This window comes from Dysidea avara, chromosome 10 (assembly GCF_963678975.1).
Source record: "Dysidea avara chromosome 10, odDysAvar1.4, whole genome shotgun sequence".
In the NCBI taxonomy this organism is placed as follows: domain Eukaryota; kingdom Metazoa; phylum Porifera; class Demospongiae; order Dictyoceratida; family Dysideidae; genus Dysidea; species Dysidea avara.
Window position 1 is genome coordinate 19,790,061 of NC_089281.1, and position 13,251 is coordinate 19,803,311.

General features: G+C 36.5%; 1 protein-coding gene and 1 long non-coding RNA gene across 3 annotated transcripts; both read right to left on the reverse strand.

Annotated features, from left to right (window-relative positions):
- Positions 1-4,201: 4,201 nt before the first annotated feature.
- Positions 4,202-8,425, reverse strand: LOC136236275 (uncharacterized). Of its 2 annotated transcripts, XM_066026407.1 has the most exons (7): positions 7,611-8,425; positions 7,287-7,410; positions 6,191-6,249; positions 6,010-6,045; positions 5,084-5,268; positions 4,869-5,025; positions 4,202-4,398 (listed from the first exon to the last, which is right to left on the reverse strand). In XM_066026407.1, exons 2-7 carry the CDS (start codon positions 7,295-7,297, stop codon positions 4,376-4,378), a joined length of 471 nt encoding a protein of 156 aa, XP_065882479.1. In that variant the 5' UTR covers positions 7,298-7,410; positions 7,611-8,425; the 3' UTR covers positions 4,202-4,375. The 2 variants fall into 2 exon arrangements, with proteins under 2 accessions (XP_065882479.1, XP_065882480.1); XM_066026408.1 differs by lacking the exons at positions 7,287-7,410; positions 7,611-8,425 and adding an exon at positions 6,343-6,684.
- Positions 8,426-10,615: 2,190 nt separating this feature from the next.
- LOC136269024 (uncharacterized) lies at positions 10,616-12,263 on the reverse strand. Its single transcript, XR_010707190.1, has 2 exons — positions 11,986-12,263; positions 10,616-11,934 (listed from the first exon to the last, which is right to left on the reverse strand). It is a non-coding gene; the product is annotated as an uncharacterized lncRNA (long non-coding RNA).
- Positions 12,264-13,251: the final 988 nt, after the last annotated feature.

The window sequence follows — 13,251 nt, forward strand, 5'->3', positions numbered from 1 at the left end:
CTATTATCACTCACTGTGACTTAGAAATACAGTACCACGACTATAGTGTATAGTGTACCACGCTTCGACTTCCGGCCATTTTAAATTTCGAATTTAAATCGCGCCAAAGAACGTGGCGCGTGCGTCTACACGCAATGTAATTATTGGGATTTCCTAAGGGATTTTCTGCGTAATGGATCACGTGATACACTATCTATCTCAATCCCTAGCTTCTTCGACGTCATGGCTCAAAAAATGAGGTACATTTTTACGATTTACAGTATTAAAAGGGTTGTTTTGTGTGCTGCTGTGAATCCTCGCGTGAATTTTAAACTAGCTCCTTGTGATGATCGGGCAAAAGTTTGTGATGGTTGGGCAAGAAACTGTGATGGTTGGGCAAATGCCCGCCCATTCCCACCCTTGGCTACGCCACTGAGCCTGATTTATTTATTATTATTATTGTGTCAACTTCGCAAGCGAAGACTTTACACAGAGGGGGATTTATGCAATTATAATTGATTAATTTGATTCTTAAATTGTTCAATAGAGGTAATTTCTTTGATGTGATTATGATTATGATTATGATTATATACTGGGTCGAGACAGCACAGCTGATAATTGACCCAGATAATTACAGACAAAAAAACATTTAACATATACATGCATACATAAAATTATTTATTGTGTGATGACAAGGTGGTTGGTAAAAATTTCTGTGGATTGCTCTTCAATAAAGTTGTTAGGTAAAGTGTTCCATTCTCTTAAAGTGTTCGGAAAGAAGCTTTTCTGATACGATACAGTGGAACTGACTGGGATTATAAATCGATGTCGATGGAGCTGTCTAGTTGGATACTGAGTTGGTAAGAAATAAGATGGTAGCTGTATGGAAGGAGTAAGCTGATGAACGATTTTGTGAAATTGGCTTAACCTATTAATGTGTCTTCTCTCTTGTAGGGTTGGCCATTCAAGGAAGTTCAACATATCTGACACACTACTGTACCAACTAAAATCAGAAAGGAGGCCCATCTTGCAGCATGTCGTTGGATTTTTCTATGTCATATATTAAGTATTCATGATAAGGGTCCCAGACACAAGCTGCATACTCTAACAATGGTCTTATGATGGTAATATAGGCATTTTGCTTGACATTACTACTACATTTACTTAAGTTGCGTCGAAGAAAATTTAAGGATCTGTTTGTTTTAATGCACATAGCTTGAATATGATGTGACCATTGCATGCTTTCATGAAAAATAAGTCCCAGGTATTGATGTTGTTCTGTTAATTGAAGAGTTTTGTCATTTAAATTATAGTCATAATTAATGGGAGATGTTGATCTTGTACACCTTAATACTACACTGTTAAAATGAAGAGTAACCACAACTCTCAAGGAGTTCCCAGTGTAGGGAGGATTTAACACCCCTGGAGAGTAACCATTACTCTATAGGAGTAACTGGGGAGTAACACATGCTCTGAAGGTGGTGTCCCTTACTCTTCAGAGTAATGGTTATTCTCTTCAGAGTGTTGGCTACTCTCCATGGGGTGTTAAATCCTCCTTACACTGGGAACTCTCAGAGTGGTGGTTACTCTTTATTTTTAACAGTGTATACATTTGTCAATGTTCAATTGCATCTGCCACTTTTTAGTCCAGTTAAGAATGATACTGAGGTCTCTTTGAAGGCACAGTGAATCTTCTAAGGAATCAATTATCCTATACATAACGCAATCATCGGCAAATAGCCGAACAGTTGAAGAAATATTTTCATCAATGTCATTAATGTACAACAAAAACATGAGAGGTCCCAATACGGTTCCTTGTGGAACTCTAGACTTTACGGGTAGTTTACTTGACACATGATTTTCTAGAGTTACTTGTTGGTTTCTTTTAGTCAGCCATTGCTCTATCCATTTAACAAGGTTACCAGTAATTCCATAGTGCTTTAGTTTGTTTAATAGCTGTCTATGTGGCACTTTATCAAAGGCTTTGCAAAAATCTAAAAAGATCAGATCTACTTGCTTCTTTTTGTCCATAGCTTTAAGAATATCATCGGTTAGTAGCAGCAGCTGGCTTTGACAGGAATGAGAAGGCCTGAAACCGTGTTGATGCTTATTAATGATGTTATTGTTGTTGAGATGTTCCATTATGAAATGAAATACAGTATGCTCCATTACTTTACAACATGTAGATGTAAGAGAAATAGGCCTATAGTTGGATGCCAGGTTTCTGTTACCCTTCTTGTGGATCGGTACAATGTTAGCAGATAGCCAGTCTGTAGGAAGTGTCTGATTTTTAAGGCTTTGAGTGAAAATTACCTGTAGTACTGGAGCAATGATTGAGCTACAGAGTTTTAGTACAAAGTTAGGGATACAGTCAGGTCCAGGAGATTTATTAGTAGACAGATTGTTTAAAACGTTTTCAATTCCTTCAGTAGAAAAACTAAGACTTTCAATTAGTGGAAAAGTAGTTTCTAAGTTTGAGAATGAAGTATTTTCATCTGTAAAGAAAGTAAAAAATTGGTTGTTCAATGTTTCAGCTTTCTCTTGTGGAGAGGTAATGCATTGCCCATCAACTTCTAAGGATGTTATGCTGGAGAAGTCTTTCCGCTGATGTTTAATCAGTGACCAAAATCTTTTACGATTATTAGTATGAGAATCATCAAATAGATGTGTACAATAATTATGATAGGCATCTTTCATTAAGTTATTAACCTTGTTTCTCACATGCCTATATGCAGACCAATCTGATCCTACTTGTGTGCGTTTAGCATGAACATATAATTCGTTTCGGAGTCTCATTTTTTGCTTGATAAACTGATTTAGCCAAGGAACATCTTTATGAGGCTTAATTACTTTAGTGGGTACAAATTTCTCGATGATATCAATAATATTAGTTTTAAAGAGATGCCAACTATCTTGGATAGTTCGACGGTATGGATCGTGTTCAAAGAATTTTTCACAAAATTCATGCATTTCTGATATAATTCCATCTTTGTCAGCTTTGTGAAATTGGAATATTTTTCTTCTTTGTATTTTGTGCTTTTCTAAACTAGTGAGCACTTCAAAGCTCACAGCATCATGATCTGACATACCTGGAATTGTATCTATTTTATTTATTATATGTGATTAGGTAAGTTTTTCCAGATATTACAAGCATTAGGTCTGAACGAGTGCTGATAAGTGTCATGTTCTTGCAAATGGAACTAAAATATTATTCGCGTGAGATCTTCTTGTGATGGTGGATTCTGCTGTTGTTGTGGTATTAAATGAAATGATGTCACTGAGTAGGACACATGTCAAGTTATGAATGATCTTAAAAGGGAAACACAAACGGAAGTCATGTCTACGAGTATCTAGTTGTTGCCACCCAAGTTGTTGAATCATACTTGATACACTGCTAGTACAATAAAAATTGTTTCAGTGTAACAAACCTTGCAACTCTTCGATTAATCTTCTCTAACTTCTCTATGTCTCTTCTTTGCCATGGTGACCAAATGATACTTGCATATTCTAATTTTGGTTGGACTAAGGAAAATAGGCAGTTTCTTTGAGGTGTTGATTATTTAATTTAAGATTTCTTCTTAGGAAGGACAAGGTACGGCTGGCTTTAACAGTAATATTGTGTATATGTTTGGACCACTTAAGATCTGATTGTATAGCAACGCCCAGGTATTTACAATTGTCAACTATTTGTAACGGAGTGTCGTGCAGGTAATAAAGATTGAAGATAAAAGAAAAGACAAGGCGCACAGGGCGCACACTCGTCGGAACCCCAAAAGGCACATCCCACTGGTGAGTTTGCTGTTCTGGCGTAAAATGGTGACCGTGCGCTGCTTCGTTTGGACTCTAGGCTTTCGACTGTGGTCAGTGAGTGGGTGAGTGAGTGAATTTCGAGTTTTGACGGCTTTTTAAAAATTCTATATCCGGCCGCCAGTAAGTGTTTTCTTGTTTTTAACGCTACATTTGATGTTAGATGGATTAATATTATTCCGTAAAGGTGATTTTCGTCGCGTAAGAAGCTTCTAAGCTGGTTTTTAAGGGCGGTATTTTTGGCGGTGCGCGTCAAATTTGATACAAACCCTACTTAAACAGTACTACCGTACTGTTTGATAATGGTTATTACAACCACTGCAGAATAAAGGTCATTTCCTGGCCATAACTAGTTTCTTATTATAATATTCTGCACTACCCCACTTTGTACACCATCTCGTTTATATGAAGTCACTATAGTTGTAATTCACATTTTACAGATATACATATTCAAAAGTATACATGTGTGGTATAACTCTTAAAGAAAATACATTTTACAAGTATAATTTTGTATTTAATGTGCTGAATAGGCAGTTAGTTGTATACTTAAGTGCTTTACAGCTAATAATGTGATAGCATCATATCATTCTTAATCAGTTGCAATGTTGTTAACTGGAAGAAACAGTTGAATGATCAGTTATATACTATCAAGAGTTCATTATATGTATGGGACTCTTGATACCGTAATACATATACATTGATACAAAGATTACATAAATGTGTATTACATAACACATGCTCTAACAGCATTTATGCATAATACTCTTAACTTAGTAAAGTTATTGTTAAAATACATGTATTGTATAGGTGCTTTGGATGAATGAGTCAAAAGTTTATGATGTGTTTACATCATTGTGTCATGTCACTGACTCAATTATGAGCTTAACACTGTGTATTCCTATACATGCCAATCCTATTAATTGCAAATACTGTATCCATGGGAACTTTCGTATATAGCTATACAGACACAGCTGGCTGTATTTCACTTATGAACATATTAATATGTACACATGCACGCATGTGAACACACACACACACACATGTAAGCACTATCATACAGCTTGCCAAATGGTAACACTTACCAGTGCATGTTGACACATTAGTCAATGGACTTGAAAATGGATCATTAAAATCTACAAATGTAACTGCCACAGTACAAGTAGTTGCATTTAAAGTGGCATTAAGTATCCATTGCCATCCACCATTCAAACCAGTTGAGGTAAAATATGGACATCCATCCTGTATATACAATTGAGAAAGTAACACTGTAACTAGATCATTTAGACTATACACATACCTGTTCACTGAACACCTCCTGTTCATCTTTATTTGTACAGTTAATAGTAGCTTGGCAGTTTTGTAATCGGTCTTGTATGTGTTCTGGTGTAATATCTTCAGTTGGTTTCCATGTCACATTAACAATCTGTTCTGAGCGACAGCTCAAACTGACAACAGGTGTGTTATTGAATATTTGTGGATTAGCTATTAAAATAACATAAGTGGTGTATGAAACATCTACTAGTAGTTTTACCAATAACTAGTCAATGAATGTTTCATCATTAATTTTTTAAAATTAGCAACTAGTTACATACTATAGAGAAGAATTTGAATACTAAAGAAAACTGAATATGTGACTGGGCCTGCAATAATAGGGCATGTGGGCACATGATTTTTGCCTACTTTACACACTTTCATCACTCATAACATTTTGTACCAACATGCTATGGTATTGCAATTTTCAGCTCGTAGTAAGCATTTAATTGGCATCATGATGCAAGCTACGGAATGGAAATATACATTTCCAATACTGAGATATGACCTGTAGAGTGATGGGGTATAGTTTGTGCCCACATGCCTTGTTTTCGCTGGCCTGGTCACATATATCCTTTGCATATTTTTTTAGTCTAGAACTAAAGCCAGCTAGGTACATCTGATTTGATTGTTTCACATGTCTCCTTACAATAGCTATGTCTTAGATTACAATTTAAAGCACCTTCAACTACTTCATGCTCAAGTAAATAAATTATGGACATCCATAAAACTTTCATGCAGTGTTATTGGAGCACACTAAGCCCACTTGAGCAGGAAAACAATTTTGTAATAGGTAATATAAATCTTCATTAAAGTTGTATCAATACTTTAAAATGTGCAGGCCCTCCCACATTATCTTGGTTATATTACTTAATAAATGGTGGATCGGTGATGTGCTATCATATTTTATACCTTCTGTCACAGTCTCTCTTCGGTAATCTCTTTTTTCTACAGAAAAGGTAGCATCAATTTAACACACACAAACACACAAACACAGACACAGACGAACACACACACATCACTATGTGAACAGCAAACTTCCAGTATGCACAGCATTGTACATGGCAGTGCAATAAATTACTGTAATACACACCTGAAACTGGTAGACTAGTGACACAAACAAGAAAAAAAGAGGCAGCTAGTAACTTCTCCCTGTAAAAATACATCATTATGACATAATAATGGTGGAACTGCTGAAGTTTATGTGTACATGTAGTTTAATATGAATTTTATAAATTTACTTACATATGCTGATTCTAGAAAGATCTCTGCTTTTATTTTTTCAATGCTTCAGTTTCACTTGTTACTGTTTCAAGGTCTTTACACATGTTGCTTTTATAGGATAGAGAGTTGTCTGAGTACATATGGATAGTTACAGTGTCTATAGTGACATGATGATTATAAAAACATAGCCTGGCAACTTAACCACACTAAAAACCATAAATGGTTTCGGGTAACATTCCACAGGAAGTGTATGTGAACCAAATTAAATTTTATGTAAACATCACCTAGCATTGTGTAATCAAGGATGAAAATGTGACAATTCCATTCTAAAAAAAGAACTGTTACGTAAATTGTTCCGTTGTGATCATTGTAAATAATTTTTGATAGCTAGTTATAGTAACATAATTATGTGACTTAATTTACCGTCGATATCCGCACAATATATTATCGAAATACATTTTATTTGTTCTTTGTTTTGAATTTCTACAGGGACAGAGGAATGGACTAGCTAAGTTTCAGTTTCATAAGTTAAGCAGCATTGGAAATACAACACTAGAGAGTCGGACGAGCAAAAAAAAATTGATTTGTACAGAAACTGTTCTATACCATATGCGTATTTTGTACGCGTACGCATACTATGGCGTACGCGTATGGTATGTACCATACGCGTATGGGTACCGTACGCGTATGGTATATATACGCATAATTATGGTATGTACCATACGCGTGTGTACCATACGCGTACGGTACGATTTTCCGTACCATACGCGTACGGTATAGGCAAACGCGTATGGTACGTACCATATGCGTATTATGCCTTTTCTCAGTGTCTTCTAGCCTTGCCATCACCTAGCTACAATGGGCTATCTTTACAAGCATTTCTAGCTTTGCACTGCTTGTGCAAAGCTAACAACTTGACAAATGAACTTTGTAAGTGTTATCAGTTGTGCAACATGGCCCCTCACTGTCTTTGCATCTTTATCTATTATATACACTCTTCTTCTTTTGAGGATCCAATTTATGTTTGCGTACTTTTCTTGTTTGTACATACTGTAAGTAGTACCACCACTCACATTCATCACACTGGACCTACAGCACAAATTAACGTGGATGTTGTTAACTTTAAAGAGTATAGCTATATACATTCAGATAAGAGTAGCTAAACACATTGTCCCATCCACAGTAAGTAGTGAGTGGTTACAACACACTTAACAATTAAACAATGCCAGATAATATATATATATACATACATTCATTACTGAAATATTCATTAGAACTCATAAACTCACCATGAAATCTCTGCCATGTTATGTTTTCCTCAGTAGGCAATGTACACACCTCATTCAATAGCAAAGATTCAGTTTAAAAAGAATTTGTTGCACATGCGATTAATTATGTTAATAATGCTATGCTACAGCTAGATTTACATTAAATTTGCAAACTGGAATATTGCTTTCTCTACAGTAAAATCTCTTTGTTGCCTCCCTCGATGTTATTGTATCAGAATTCTCCAGATCTTCCTCTGTTTGAGCAATCATTACATTGTACTTCTCGAGCTCATCTGATTAAAATTGTCTGCTCAACACTCCTTTAGTGCGTGCCATCAGACATAAATATCCATTTTTAAGTGGAAGCTATAGTGTACTAACAAATTAAAGCTAAACAATAGATTATGTAACAACAATAGAATAAAATATTTAATGAAATAATATACATATATGTGACTGTAAAAAATTGGCTATATTTTCCAATGGATGAAAATTAATTAATATGGCTGCTATCACATATTGTGGGTATTGTTCTATAATTGTAGGGAAGTGTAGGCTCTTGGGCAAATCTTTTATAAGCAGAACAGACCACTGTATATAATATTATTCATCAATAATTGAAAGCAAACAATAACAACTATAACTCTTACAACTACGGCACACAATATTAATATTACAAGTATATGCATAATGAATTATTACATCATGTCACATCATTACATTACATCATAAACTCTATTACAGGTATGAAGGAGGAGTAGCATTATGTAATAATGGCCTGATTTTTGAATTTTCATTATATCAATTAAACAATGGATCATGAATCCAATAGGAAGTAATATATGTGTAGCAATTGCAGCCACAATGTACTGCATGGAAGAAGAAATAAAAATAAAAATTTACAATGCGTTTTCAGTGTATATGGTTGCTATGCAACAGCTAGATAATTAACTTGACTATTCTAAAGAATATACATTACTATAGTATACCAGCTTGTGTACTTTCAAAGTAATATATAGCATTTCCACTGTGGAGAAAAAAAGCACTTGTGCATTCAGGAGTGGAAGGGTAGAATGTGACAGCTTTATTATCAAAGTCAACCACTCATCATAGTATTATTGTGAAATATTACATCATCTGCAGTTTCACAATTGGTGTAACATTCCTGGAATGTCAACAATCTACAAACAGTACACAACACTATTAGTCAGTCCGCAGCTTACTGCTTTCCAATCCGAAACATTGTTTCAAAATGTATAATAAACCTATATCACCAAGCCTGGAGTTTGATTGTGGGTTTAATTTCACTCAGCTGAAGCTACCTTAAGATATGTATGGGCCCCCACTGATTATCTTTTCTGTTCACTGGATTAATCTAATGGAAATTCTATGAGTTAATGTTAATCGAGAGTTTTACTCTTGGTTGATGCAAATTGGTTACTTTATTGATACAAACATACTGGCTTTAATTTGTTCATCGACTTGAACTGTCACTACAACAAATGTGTTTTTGTGCAAATCACACATACTTCAGTGAAGTATGTGATGTGTAGGAGATGATGGTTAACTACTGAATGGACAAATGGGTTCATATTTACTAACTAATGGACAAATGTGGACCATCGTCTCCTACATATCACATACACCACAAGAGTACATGCTATGTACAGCACATTTAGGGCATACCACATAATTATGCACGAATACACATTTTATTGTAGTGTGTCAGTGTAATGGCTTAGCACAAAATAAGTTTATTTATAGCACATAAAAATTGATGCTTTTCTATACATCCTACTACCTCTAAATGATAAAGGATGCCATGTACACCAATATACAGTCACACTGCTTGTCTTGTGTGCTTCACACACTATATCCTGAAAGTGTGCCTGCACCCAAAGGGTGTACTGCTGGTTAAGTGTGCTATGACCACCTCAGTTTTAACAGTGTAGGTTTGCATCATGCAGTAAAGCAAATTATATCTTAATTACAAAATACATCTCAGCTCTAGAGAATAGAATAGCTAATCAGACCAAAATATGATTGCTCTATAGAGGTATATATATACCTAGCTAGCTCGATCTTGACTGAATTACAGAAACTGCTAAAAGACTAGCCGGGCCCCTTCCCACTCCCTCTTCCGCCCAAAAAGAAATGAAAGCAGAGTGCCATCCGGCATAGTCAATAGGTACGACAGTGTAAAAACCTTCTGCCTGATATTATATACAAAGCAGGTTAGCTATAGCCAATACTCAGATGGTACGATTTTCCGTACCATACGCGTATGGTTGTACCGTACACGTATACGCATATGGTATGTACCATACGCGTATGGTACAAAATACGCATATGGTATAGAACATGAACACAAGACTTCAGCATATGTATACATTATGAAAGATGTTCACTCTGGCTTTGTTTGCAAGGAAAGTGGGCTTATTATTAACATCACATATCCCTTCATTGGGGCTAGTCCGGATGGCAATTATTATCCAGTGTGAATGCTGCACTGGAATAGGGGTACTGGAATTCAAGTGCCCTTATTGCGTTCATGATGTTGAACCATCATCAGCTCCCTACATTCAAGATGATGGTAACCTTTTGAAAACACACATGTACTACTACCAAGTACAGACTCAGCTCTTTGTGTGTTCTGCTGATTTTGTAATTGCGACTTTTCGTGATGGTAATGCAAGCATCTCAATCCAGAGAATATTTCGAGATGAACACCCGATCAAAGACATAGTTGACAAAAGTTCTCATTTTTTGAATTATGTATTCTTCCAGAACTGCTGGCAAAATGGCATTCTTGAGAACAAGTTATGCCAGCACAGACTGTAGCAGCTTCAGCTGTTAGTGATACTTACACTTACTGCTACTGCAAGGAAGACAAGGGCGGTGAGATGGTTGGATGTGACAATGATGATTGTGAGAATGGTCGATTGTTCCACCTCTCATGTCTTAATCTGAAGAATGCTCCACGTGCCAACAAGTGGTATTGTGCAAACTGTCGTAAGTTGCCTCAATTTACACGGAAGAAGCAAAAGAAATAATGTTATATTAATGTACAGTTACAGTATTTGTCATGTAATGAAATTAATTATTAGGAACTACAGATTTACTACTTAAATTATTTAATGCTGAACAAATAATTATAATTTTGTCTATAGTAGCTTTTTCTCCATCTGCCTTAGGTTTCACAAAGTCTATGGGGATACAACTCATCAGAATAGAGTATCTCTACCTCGTAGCACCTATCACCCTCTCAATGTGTATACGGACATTTGCCAGTTGGCGAGTTTTCTCAAGATATTGTGGAGACAACTGCACACATCCACGTGTGAATGAGGGTATTTGTAAAGTTGCCTGCATTCTGGCAACATCCTCATCAATATCAAAACCGCGGTCAGCAAGGACAATGTTTCCCGGCAATAATTTTGAAAGAAAGCCACAGTTGACAGTCAAGTGTTTATCACTTATTCTTCCTCCTCAAGCACATGAAACAAAGGTAGTTACTCCTTGTGGACACATTGAGATGAACACTTTAGCAGTGTTAGCATGTTTATATTGTGATCATGTTGCTGACTTAGCTACTAAATGAGATGGTGTTTCAATCTTTATCTCATAACAGTCAACAATTGCCACTACCTTAGTTCCATAGCAGGCACGAAAGCAGTTTGGCACAGTTTTCCACAGCTGCTCCTACTCTGGCCATTTTATAAGCCACTGTAAACGTACCATCATAACATCTAGTGTTGCATGGAATGAACGTGACACAGTAGCTAGTGATACATTCAATCTATATGCTAGGTCTTGCAGTCCCAGATTAAGCCTCAACTTTAAAAGAACTATGAGGAATGAACGCCAGTAGAATTCTTGTTTCTCTCCATTACAAAAAGGCTTCATCACAAACTCAAATGTTGACAGCAGCAGTGCGCACTTGGTCAACCCAGTGTAGTGATGTACCTTGGAATCATCTGATAAAAAAACCTCTCATTGAAAAAATTCCAGTCATCTGTCTGAATCCCAACATCACAAGTCTGAGGTGGAGTTGTTTGCACCATTTTACTGTGACACAACACTCCTTGGTCAGTTTGAATACCCTCATTAACAAACAAACAGCCAGTATCTTCCTCTGATACTTGTGCAACAACACTGGAAGAGGCAACAGAAGATAAGGTTGCAGCTTCCTCCATTCTTTGCCTTCTCTGTTCAGTTCGTATTGCCCTATCACTAGCTGCTTGCAAAGTACTCACATTGACCTTGTCATGCTGTTATGCCCTAGGTTAATGCAAGGAGACCAGTCAACATCAAACGTTTTCATAACATATCTGTGCTGGTTTACCTAAATAAAATGAATTAGTACAGCACAACACACCTAGATTGCAGCACTTACCGCTTTCAAAATGATTACTGCAAACATAAACATTTTCTAAACATGGCAAATCGTCTCTATAACCAAACTCTTCTCCTTTACGTCGTTATTTCCACCATTTGAGGTCCTTGGAGCGTGATTATGGTTGGTGGCTTGTGAAACGAGCAATTGTTCCTTCCAGGCTTGCTACTGTCACTATAACAGCCAACAATAGCACAGGTAACCATTGTATTCACAATACAAACGCAACAATCACTACCGAAACGTGGTTCAACAATATGGCGACCGTAGGTGTGCCCTTTACGTCATTATTCGTTACCATGGAAATGAAAACGCTCTATTACTAATAAGTGGAGACCATGATAGTTTGTTGTCCAATATAACACCAAGGTAGGAGTGTTGGTTTGATGTACCCAAGTTGTGATTGTTTAGCTTGTAGCTGAAAATGATTGGTGATAATGATCTGGTAAACCGCATAATAGTACATTTGGTTACATTGAATCTTAATTGCCACTTAGTTGCCCATTTGTGTAGTTGATCAAGATCATGCTGAAGTTGAATGGCATCCTCCTTAGTGGTGATAATTCTGTAAAGTAAACAGTCATCAGCAAATAACCGTAGTGGCGAATTTACATGTTCTGTTATATCATTAATGTATAGAAGAAACATCAAAGGGCCGAGGACCGTCCCTTGAGGGACTCCTGAGTGAACAGCTATCGAGTCAGAAAAAGTACCGTCCAAAGCTACTTGCTGTGACCTTCTGGTCAGCCAAGTATTGACCCACTGACAGATGTGATCGTTGATACCATAGTGTCTTAATTTAACTAATAGTCTTTGATGTGGGACACTATCAAACGCTTTAGCAAAGTCAAGGAGAATGACATCAGTTTGTTTCTGTTGGTCTAGAGCATGTGACAAGTCTTCTATCAGTGAAATAAGTTGGGTAACACAAGAGTGCTGGGATTTGAAGCCGTGCTGGGTATCAATGAGAATGCTATTAGAGTTTAAATGATTCATTATGGAATGATATATAATATGTTCCATAGTTTTGGAGCATACAGAAGTCAATGATATTGGTCGGTAGTTTGCGGTACTAGTACGGTTTCCTTTCTTGAAAACTGGACATACATTGGCCATGAGCCAATTGGAAGGTAGTATACCTGTGTCTAGTGATTGAGTGAATATAACTTGCAGTATAGGAGATATTTCGTTTGCACAATTCTTCAATATATATGGATGAATGTTGTCTGGCCCACTGGATTTGTTGGTATCTAATAGGGATAATTG

What these genes read in the sequence shown, in the direction of transcription:
- LOC136236275 (XM_066026407.1), bottom strand. An exon ending in AGGAGGTGTTCAGTGAACAG is followed by an intron (nt 5,026 to 5,083) that starts GTATGTGTATAG and finishes TTGTATATACAG; the next exon opens with GATGGATGTCCATATTTTAC. An exon ending in TAATGTGTCAACATGCACTG is followed by an intron (nt 4,399 to 4,868) that starts GTAAGTGTTACC and finishes TGTTTCTTCCAG; the next exon opens with TTAACAACATTGCAACTGAT.